Source organism: Arachis hypogaea, chromosome 19, assembly GCF_003086295.3.
Source record: "Arachis hypogaea cultivar Tifrunner chromosome 19, arahy.Tifrunner.gnm2.J5K5, whole genome shotgun sequence".
In the NCBI taxonomy this organism is placed as follows: Eukaryota; Viridiplantae; Streptophyta; class Magnoliopsida; order Fabales; family Fabaceae; genus Arachis; species Arachis hypogaea.
The window spans coordinates 158,151,325-158,163,071 of NC_092054.1; the positions used below are offsets into that span (position 1 = coordinate 158,151,325).

General features: G+C 31.1%; 1 protein-coding gene across 1 annotated transcript; it reads right to left on the reverse strand.

Annotated features, from left to right (window-relative positions):
• Positions 1-6,788: 6,788 nt before the first annotated feature.
• LOC112776347 (homocysteine S-methyltransferase 3) lies at positions 6,789-10,156 on the reverse strand. The gene is given in 9 exon segments (XM_072226564.1): positions 6,789-7,541; positions 7,544-7,590; positions 7,592-7,638; positions 7,728-7,799; positions 7,891-7,964; positions 7,967-8,223; positions 8,547-8,773; positions 8,849-8,905; positions 9,659-10,156. Coding segments are annotated over 9 exon segments (1,005 nt in total). The 5' UTR covers positions 9,842-10,156; the 3' UTR covers positions 6,789-7,500.
• Positions 10,157-11,747: the final 1,591 nt, after the last annotated feature.

The following is an 11,747-nucleotide window of genomic DNA, read 5'->3' on the forward strand; positions in this document are numbered from 1 at the left end:
TAAAATTTGACAAAATTTCAAAAATACTCCTAAGTATAATTTGTTTCATTTTGTTTCGAAATTTTCGATTTGTATCAAATATACCCCTAAGATTAATTTCTCAAAAAAATTTAAGACAGTTCAACAAAATTTCATAAAAAAACTACACAAGCAAATCAAGCATAATTTCATGCATTATTGTTAGATTGGTCTTAAATTTTTGAAAATTCAGCCGTTGAGGATATATTTATTTATGCAAATCGAAAACTTTTGAGACAAAATTGAAACAAATAAAACTTAGGGATATTTTTAAAATTTTTGCAAACTTCAGGAATAAAAAGTATACTTACCCAATATATATTATGTTTTATAAAAAAATATATTATATTATTATTATAAATAAATTTGATTTTTTATCTAGTATAGATTTAATTATTATATTATAATATAATATTTTGATTATTTAATAATTAATTATTTAGTTAAAAAATATATAGATTAATATATATAAATATATACAATACATAATTATTGAATATATATAGAACATTTATATTTATTTATTTGATTGTTTATTTAGAAGTTACTACTTTAGCAATCCCAGGCTAAAAATAGTGAATAAATAGAACTATTATTCTCATATTTGTGATAAAAACAAAGATATACCACGGCATGCATGTTCTCCTATTTATGAATTTGAAGCTTGTTATTTATTTTTCATGCTCCATCAACCCTTACTACATATTGCATAATTTAAGAAATCATTGTACATATATATATATACACAAAGATTGAAAAATTATATATTATTTTTTACATAAACATTTAGAGACAATTTACCAAATTAAAGCAGAAAGAGTACAAAAATATTGTAGTACCAAAATTAAAGGAGTGAATACCCCATCCGGTCTCTGACAATTATTTCGAAAGGACAACGAGGCCTCCAAGAAAAAAAAAAAAAACACCAAATCCGGCCATTGATGTTTTTTTTGGGACTGATTAGCCCTATGCTAAAAAAACAACATTGATTTTTTTTTGGCACTGGGACTTCGTTGTACTTTCGAGGTAACTGTTAGGAGTTGAGTTACATTTTTTTTTTATCAATGACCTCGTTATCTTTCGAGGTAATTGTCAGGGCTATTTTGGGTTTTTCTCAAATTAAAGTAATAATAATAAAAGCACAAGTTGAGGTTTATGGAACCTTTGTTACAAATTTTCTAAGCACAGAGAAATCCATACACGTATTGTCATGAAGATTAGGCAAAATTAAACCGTGAATGTATTCAACGGAGACATAATGAATATTATGAATCTGTGAAACAATTTTCACGTAAAGATTGAAATCATGCACACGGTATCTTGCATATGCATCGATCAGAACTTTCCTGTAGCTTTGAATTTATCACTAAGCCACCAATGATGAATAGTAAAAAGATCAGATAAGCTAAGTGAATAAAGAAAAATGGGAGACATCACTTGGGTAGGTTGATATATAACGAATCAAAGTATTGTATTGTCTCATTTCATGCATGCTGGTGGGAAACGTTGGCCACAATTCAACAATCAGATTTTTGAATGATTGGAATTCATTTGGGACCATCTTAATTCAATTACATCAATTCAATTTGTTAGTCATGCATTTCATTTATTTTTGTTATATATATATATGGTTCGTTATTGATGTCTTAATTATTGTGCGTGCTAATTCTAATCACAAATGTGGGTAAGGTTTCCAACACACACGTGTAAATGTAACATCTATGATCTAACTCATCATTAATGCTAAACCCTCATCAAATCACAACGTTTTTTATTTAACATAAAATATCATCTAACTACACAAAACACAGACACGACACACACAAACAATTATCCAATGCAGTAATAACTCTAAAGTAGTTTGTGGCTATTTGTCTTCAAAATTCAAATGATCTTTATTTTTTAGGTATTTTTATCTTGATCATCAAAAAACCGTTACAGCATATTAGAAATTAGAGCCTTCATTATAAATTTAGAGAAGCAAGTTCTTGTACGGATAAACTGATCGTATATGTATATGATTTACACTATAATTATCATATATTTCTTTCTAATTCTATATATTTCCCTTAGCTTCTTTATACAATTCTGCCTCATTTTATATATAATAATATATATATATATATATAATTTATTTTTTATGTGTATTTTGTATTTTAATATATATATTTTATATTACTAACTAATTTTAATGACTAGTTTTAATATACACCTATATAGCATTATTGATGTTATTAATTAATAGTAGTAAGAGTGGTGAAGAACTTGAGAAATATATGTGATTTTATAGTTTATATTATTTGCTAATAGAAAAAAAAATAGTTCAATATTATCAAACAATATAAAAAGGAAAAAAAAACAACAAAGCATATGCATGGTAAATAGTTATCCGGCACGGTAATTTTTTATTTTTCTGAATTTCTATTGACTAGGTGTAAATTTATTTTATACTCTCAATCAATGTATAAATTATTCCTGACACTCTTATATAATGATACAACTAAATATAATTAACGGTTATGTACGTGTACACCAAAGTCAGCCACCAATATAAAATACATGCTGGAATATAAATATATATTGAAAATAAATTAAACTACACGTGTATTTATACATAAATATATTAGTGGATGATTTTAGTGTACAAATAATATTTTCCTATAATTAATTAATTGATGATACAAAAAAAAGAAAAAAAAGTTGTAAACATATATGATGAGGTTAACTTAAGTTTAAACCGCAGTCTTCTTGTATATGATTGTTTCATAGATGAAAATTTTAATAAATATGTTTGTATGTGAAGCTAATAATTAATAATTGTTAGACGATAATTTGATCAAATTTATTAAATTATCTAATCAGTTTTTTTATTATTAATTTTACATGAAAATGATTGTATATGAATTTTTGTCCATACATGTAGTTTATCGTAATAAACACCTAGAAATATACAGGTATTATTCCAGGAAAATACATAATACATTTCATACTTTGTTTGACAGATGAGAAATCTTAAACTATACTATGTTGAACATAAATAATTGACAGGCGATTGAAAAGGTCAAAAAAACAAAAACAAAAAGAACCCAAAGAAGATCTGCTTCTTGCTGCTTTTGCTTTTTGTTTCCTAAACTACCCACCTTGTAAAATCTCCGCCAAAATTCTGTTTTACGAGGCAGTCAAAGAGAGAATGAAACTAAAGAACCACTACATTATCTTTCTTCTTTAATATATGTTTCTGATTTATCCGTTTAATTCATTTATTTTCCGATTCTTTAACTTGCTTTTTCTGCTTTGAGAGAGACACCCCCATTTTGTTTTGTCTCCTTTTTATTTCTTTCTTTCTTTCCTTGCATTGCCTCAAGTTTTAGTATATGTTTCAGGAAATGTGTTTAGGGTTTTCAAATGTCACAAAGCTTTCCTTACTTGTCACTATCTTTGCATATATACATACACAACCAAACACAATACCAAAGCTATACACATATATATGGTTTTTCTTTATTTCTCGCATAGAATCTGTGGTAAAAATCTATATAGTTCCCAACTTAGAAAACATTGAGCATTACAAAAATCTAAAGCTAAAGAATGTTATACAAAAAAATGTCACTTTTTAATTTGAATATGGAAGCAAAAGTGGTGTTGGACTCGGATATGGGTACTTCACAGCCATGTGGTGTCAGTAGAACAGAACTCTGACCATGCGAGTTCTTCATCAGTAAATGGACGGTCCGAATTGCGTTTGATATTTCATTTCATAACAAAATTGACAACAACAAACAATTCAGAGGATCCGTTTTCTAGCTTCCGAAATTCATATTTGCACACCCACAAGTCGGACCATGCGATTTCTTAAGCAAAATTTTAAAAACAAACAACTCGCATAGTCCGATTTGTGTACTCTGAATTTTTTCAATTTTTTAAGCTGAATTTTTTCAACTTTTTAAACTTCGATTTGTGTACTCCCACAATTTTAAAAAATACCAAAAATTACCATATTAAAGTATATCACTCATTTTGCTTCCATATCAAAATTTTTTGTTGGACGAAATGGTAAAGATATTTTATACAAAAAATAGGAAAAGTCTACGGGCCAGCAACTTTAATAAATTCTGGCCAGCATGTAACCAGCAAAGCAAGTGAGCTATTAGATGAAATCTTACATCAATCTCACACCATTAAAATCATTGTTGATGGTTATTTGATGACTACAAATCAAAAATTACTGGTCTTAACACTCCTCCAAAAAAATATGCTACAGAAAAGTCTGAATGCATTCAAAGAGTGACGCGTGTCACTTCTTTTATATATTTTAGATTTTTCGATATTATCTTCACAACTATCTATTCCTCAGTATCAAAGTATTCACCTTATATATATTATTAACGTAATAATTCAACTGAATTCTCCGTTACATTCCACCAATCGATGCTAAGTAAGAAGTACTGATGACTCACTGTGCTATGCTTTGACCAATTCATGCCCTGTTTCGAGTTTTTCTTGTCCCCTCAGGGGTTGAAATAGATGTTCTATTTCTTTCTTCACTACTTATAAATGCTTTGCGAAAAAATTTAGGTTAAAATTTCGTGGCAGGGGGTAAAACTTTAAACCAACATTGAAAACACATTGAGGTTCTAGGTTCTTAGGTTCAAGTACATACAACAATAATTGAAAAAATTCATTGATGATTGCAGGGTAAGCTATTAGATTACATAATTGATTGTCTAGTATTGTCGCAACTTGGCAAAGGCTATTGACTCTCATCATCATCATACATAATTATTACCCAAAATTTAGTTATAAGGGCAAAAACGGTGTTAGATATGCTTATTTTCAAACTGAGGATTAAACAAGCAAATAAAGCCAAAGAATATATACGATTTTTTTCTCCCTGGAGGGTGGATAATTGCCTTATCAACCAAATGGCAAAATATCGTAGCGACCGCTTTCTCCAGCTAAAAGTAATTTTGAAAATTCACTTTTTCGATTTTATGATACTGAAGCTTTTATTTTATCTCGATGAATAACCTTTGGATGATTAGTTACTGCTTCTGTAAAGCCTATAAGAGAAATGAAGTAAATGTAAAATACAAAAATGTCAGAAATATAAATATATATTATTGGGCTTTAGTTTATTATGGGGATGTTATATACATATAACACAAAGATTTTTGGCTAGAATAGGTTAATGGACAATGCAATATATATATATTTCAAGAAACTTATATTACCGATCATATGATCTATTAAAAATATGAATTTCATGATGAATAATTGAATATGCTGAATTATGGTGCAAAACCAATACGTAATTTAAGTGTCAAGATACATAAACAAAAGAGTAGTGCTATGTGTACAATGGGTTAAATCTTTGGTTTATGAATAAAATGAACATCACCTATACTATCCAGAATAACCATCCGGATACTAGGGATAATAAACATCTCATGTTATAAAAAGTTAATTTTGGGTTCACTAAGATTCGAACTCTTAACTTTTTGGATCTAGAACTCTAATACCATGTCCTGAAACCACTCATCCCAAAAGCATAACCTAATAAGATAATGTAACACTAATAATCATATCTCTAATACTTTCTAAACCTTTATTACGCTTAAGTCATTAGCTCCCTATACTTTCTCAAAACAAAATTACCCCTTTTTAAGTTGGAAACGTGATTGCAAGTATATTTATTTGGAAAAGTTTTCAAGTATACCGGTACACTAGTCAGTAATTTTTAACCGTTGATTTTAATTATATATTATATATTTTTTATAATTAAAATTAACGATAAAAAATTACTGAAACACTAATATACTGGTACACTTGAAAATGAAACAATAACCGCTCCATCCTCTCAACTTTCGAAGCTTTCCCATAGAAGAAGAAAGATAAATGTTGAATTTGATTTTCTCTTGCTATGGCTCCATGGTTTATAGACATTTGTAAAGACTAGATCTCCATATTGGTCCTTTTGTAAATTGTGATGGTGATCCATGTCCTCTTCCACCCTCGTTGTTGCAACGGATCCAAGACCCTGGCGCACCATAGTTTGTTTCACATAACTGATACACTTTGAGACTTTGGGTAAACGGTGTTGACCATTTGAAACTGAACAATAGTGGACATAATTCAAATACGGTCTCGGGATTAATATATATTGGGCTTGGCATAGTTATTTATAAGGATCCACGTTTACTAAGAGACGCTAGGTCCATGCTTTTCTGGACCATGAGTTCTGAGAATTGAGGTTTCAATCTTAATATTTTTTCAGACACGAAATGGTTTGAACTCCATGTCCAAAACCAAAAAAAGCAATGTTTTGAACTCTTCATGGTACTAAAGACCCAAAAAAAAAAAAAGGAACTCTTCATTGTACTTGGTTATAAGAATTTTGAAGTTTGCATGATCCGAGTCTTTCATTCGAAGCATAGACCACAGGCACATTATATTATTAGTAACAACCATATTAGGTATACAATAAAATGGACCACCAAAATCTGTCATTTGTATAAAATATGAATAAAAATATATAACACATTAAAATAAATTAAACAACATATATTATACAGAAATACAAGATAGCTGATCTTAGTAACTTATTTTAATATTAAATAATATTTTTGTATTAGTAATTAGTAATGATTAATGAGAGATTGGTTGCTCCTTAAAATATCCAATGTTGTATGTCCTTGTATGATACAAGGAAATCGGAGGAGTAAACAGAACACAACCAAACATGCATAAAAGCAAAATAAAAAGGAAAAGTCTAGAGACCACTAACTTTGTTAAATTCTAACCAGCAAGTAATCAGTAAAGAAAAGTGAGTCATTAGATGAAATTTCACACCAATCTCACACCATTAAAATCATCATTAATGGCTATTTAATAACTACAAATCACAAAAATTGCTAGCCCTCTAACATTTCTCAAAGAAAAATACTAGATGAACTAACAATAGGGGTGACAATGGGAAGGATAGAGAAGGGTTTGGATTCAACCCTAACTCTACCTGCGGGTTGAGAATATCCCAACCCTAACCCTACCCGCTCTTAACCCGCGGATATCCAATCATACCTGCGGGTTACAAAAAATATACAACATTATTATATAACTTGGTGATAATTTAAATAGAACTGATTTTATGTAAAAAAAAATATTAAATTATCAATTAATAATTTTTTTTAATGGTTAAAAATCTTTTGTATTTAGTGAAAGGTCTTTGATTCAACATTCACTTAAAACATACTTTTATATAAGTATATAACATAAACATATATAGAGTGCAGATTGGTCGAGTAGGGTTGAGACTCAATTCGCACCCTACTCGACCCGCACGAGAACCCTACCCGCACTCTACCTTACCCGCTGCGGATCGAGTTGGCAACCCTACCCGATCGGGTGGGGTTGGATTGGATACCCACGGGTAGGGTACATATTGCCACCCCTAGCTAACAGGCTAACAATTCATTGTGGTTGAAGTTATTTTGTGCGAATTGCATGAGAAATGCCTCTAATAGTATTGGAGTAGTCCTGCAGCAACCACCGAAGATAGAAGCCCAGCCTGACGCCATTTCCTACATATGATACAAAATCATCCTCCGCCACCCCACTTGATTTCTGCAACCACAAAACATTCACAATATTGTTAACTCGTACCACTAAATTCAAATCCAATAATTATATATAGTACCATTGAACTCACTCACCTCCCATTGGTTGGTCTCAGCAATATAAGTCTCTCCACTGTTGGGATACACAATTATAGGTTTACTTGTACCCTGCCATTCAATTTCTTTTCACATTTAATACTTATACACAAGTACAACACATACATAACAGAGGATTTCAATTAATTAAATTGAAGTGTCACTTTTTAATAGATGAAATCAAACCATGAATAAATCTGGGAGCCGTACAGTTGACTCCAACTGCAACGACTTGTGAGCATGATCAGCAATAGAAGCACAGTCCTGAATGGGATCACCATTAACCACATGGGTCTCGTCTTTGCAGCTAAAAGAGAACCATGCAGGGATGCGTATGTCTTCTTCCACAAGAAGCTCAGCATAAGCCTGTGCCTCCAATTTATTAGGGATAGTCTCAAAGGCAATCAAGTCAGCACCTGCGTCAACAAGAATCTTCACTCTTTCCCTGTGGAAATCTTTTAGTGTCTCCACAGTTACTTCGTCTCGATAGTCCCCTCTGTCACACACAAAATATAAAAGAATTCAAAACTACCTTAATCTATGGGATCTCGCTAGAGAGACAATGAACTATTTATACCATGTGTACAATGGGCTATTGAGTTACAAAATGAACATTCCCGTTCATCAAGAATCGAACTCTTGACCTTTTGGATCTAGCGCTCTAATACCATGTTATGATACCACTCATCCCAAAAGCTTCAACTGATGGGAAAGGTAACACTAATGATTATATCTCTAATACTCCATAAACTTCTATTGTACACATTGTATAAATATTCTATTGGCTCTTCATACTTTCCCATTACTATGAGTACCTACCTATATTCAGATCCATCAGCTAAATATGCACCATAGCTTCCAACTGAAGCAGCCACTAGAATAGGACGTTTCCAATATCGATCATCACTGAGAAAATCACAAGAATCTTTGGTGCATCTGTCGTAATAAACCTGTCGAGCCTCTCGTGCAAGTTCTACGCTCCTTCGAAGCAAGCCTTCACCTTCTTCTCTAGACACTCCTTTCGCCTCAAAACCCTGCAGGGTTGCCTATTTCGTTTCCCAACCACAACGGAAACTTCTTAGACACCATAATAACAAACGGAATCATAATTAATTAATTACCTGGTAAGATGCTGTTATTATTATGTTTGCTCCTGCATCAAGGTAATCTAGATGAACCTGTGTTTAAGCATATTAATTAGTACTAAGATTGAGACATGGATGGTGGAAGAAGCAAGTGGCCGCGTATGGATCCAAACACGCATGTCAACCTCTCGCATATTTTCATAGTTAAAGCAAGGATTGTCGTTTTCATAAGAAAGTTGTTTAATATGATTTGTATTTATCCAGATCCATCCACAGCGTTACAAAGAAACTTATCAAGAATCATGAATAAAGCAAATTCATCTCATTTCCTCTTGCGTCTCGTGCCTTCTTTCTTTTTTTCTAGAATTGATTCGTAATTTGTTAATTAATCAGTGAAGTGAATTCATATAATCATGCCATCAGCACCAACTTTGCCACCTGTCTCTTCTCTTGGGCGTCTTACAATGAACCTAGATATAAAATACGTCTAGATAATTACCTTTTTTAATGTATAAAACATTTATTTTATTTAATCTGATGTTTTAAACTATAATTTTTTCTAGTGTTTTTCTTTATGATTATAATTGCATTAAACAAAATGAATTGAAGGAAGAAGAAAAGTCTATGAACCAGCAATTTTGTTAAATTCTGGTCAGTATATAACCAATAAAGAAAAGTGAGTTATTGGATAAAATCTCACACCAATCTCACACCATTAAAATCATTATTGATAACTATTTGATAACTACAAATCACAAAAATTAGTGTCTCTACCATTCCTCCAATGAAGATTTGGTTAACAAGTTAAGAAAATAAGGAAAGTAAAAGTGTTAGCAGTAGCAGTACCCTTCGGACTAAATGGGGGGAGCTTATAAGGCATTTGGCACTCCAAAGTGGGTCGTTGAGGTCCGCACCATGACGTTCAAGCTCAGTCGCGAACCCACCATCGACGACGGCACACCCACCACTTCCACACTTATCTAGAAAATCCCTCATAAACGACCACGTATCACTCCCTTCCAAACCCATACCTGCTAGCTCTTACTCTCTTTTATGTTCGTTAATTAACACCACCTCGCCACCACCCTTTATAGCCTCGTTTCTTTCCAACTATGTGAAATTATCCTTATGCCCTTCACTCCCCGCTAACATAACTCATTTTCCTCATTAATTAATCAATTGCCAAATCCCACCTGGGCTATATTCGTCTTGTCCTAAATAATACTCTACTCGTCGTTATATATACATATAGCAGGAGAAGCTACATTAATACTTGCTTAGCTTATATAGTAAAATTAAATTAACTTAATTATCATTTTCTTGCCATAGTATATCCTATGTTTATATTCATTTATTTGATAGGGAAGTAATCCGATCTTATAGGCTATGTCTGTGATTTGCTGGCATCAAGATTCGCATTATATACCAGATAAGTATAAATAATAAGGTGAATGCTATGGTGCCTAAAATGTGGTGTTTATTTACTAAAAAAAGTTAAAAATTAATATTTAATTTAAAAGATATAAAAATAAATAATTTTTAAAAATTCAAAACTTACAATAAAAAGAAAGTTAGACAAAATTTAAACACCACGTCATAAGCACCATAGAATTGGCCAAATAATAATTGTTGATGGCTGAAACCTAGTTAAATTATTATATTATTATAGGACGAACATATTCCTGCTCTATTTTATATATAATCTTGACAACTTTATGCTTCCTGTGAAAAGAATGGAAGACGAGTTTTTTGTCTTTTTGGGTAATAAGAAAAGAATCCAATAGTGAGTACTTTACAAACTAAATGGAGCGTCATGTAGTAAATAATAAGCTCAGCTGGTAAGATTACAATAAATCAATAATGGCCAACAGGAATAAGACATTTCTGGAAAATAATGCTTTAATTGCTTATACAGTCATCATTTTGACCGGTCCCACCACCAAATAATAAATCATAATAAAAATAAATAAATTATTATTTGTACTTATAAAAAATACAGATGCTGACAAATGTATCCATATAAGAATAAAACGACAATTATAATCATGGAAGATAACTTTTGTGTGCCAAAGTACCGAATGTTAGTTACACAATTGGTCCGTTATGATATTTTTGATATATAAAAACTATCTTCCATAAGTACAATTATCGTTTTATTCTTATATAAATATATTTGTCAGCATTTGTATCTTTCATGGATACAAATGTTAATTTATTCATAAAAAAAATAATAGTGCTTCTAAAACTAAGTTGTTAGTTTCGTATGAGCTACTTCATGTATGAGAAGCCAACACAAACACAGCAAATTTCGGAGTTGACATTATCATTGTGTTACTTATACTATTCAAATGATAAATTAATCAATTCTCCAGTTATATGCCTTGGTCTATTAAGCTTATCATTAAGAATAAGGTGGATATATACATCTTAAACAGTGGCTGTGGCGTGAAGAAACGTCCAAATTAAGATGAATTTATCATGTCCATTGTCCAATAACTCCATCATCATCTTACGAAACAAAAAAAAAAAAAAAATCTTGTCTGCACCTCAATCCACTAGTCAAGACGAAAGTTACCCATTGTCCAATAGATACACATGCAGAACTTTCAACTCTTGAACCGTTCAGATATTTAATATTTTAATTTTAATTTCATATTTGTAATAATATATCTTATAGGGGGTAATTAGTAAAAAAAAAAAAACAAAATATGAAATTAAAAATAATAGATGAACGACTAGTGCGATGTGGTGTGTGGTTGGACTAACGTCCACGTCAAGTAGTGATTCAAATGAAGACAACGAAATCAGGTAAGCATTGCTTGGTTTTGGGTTGGGTTTCAATTATGAATTATTTACCCTTTTTGCATTCAAATGGAAGTGGTCGAATCTCGTCACGAAAACCGTCCAGATTTATTTGTTCCCCTTTCCATTGTTA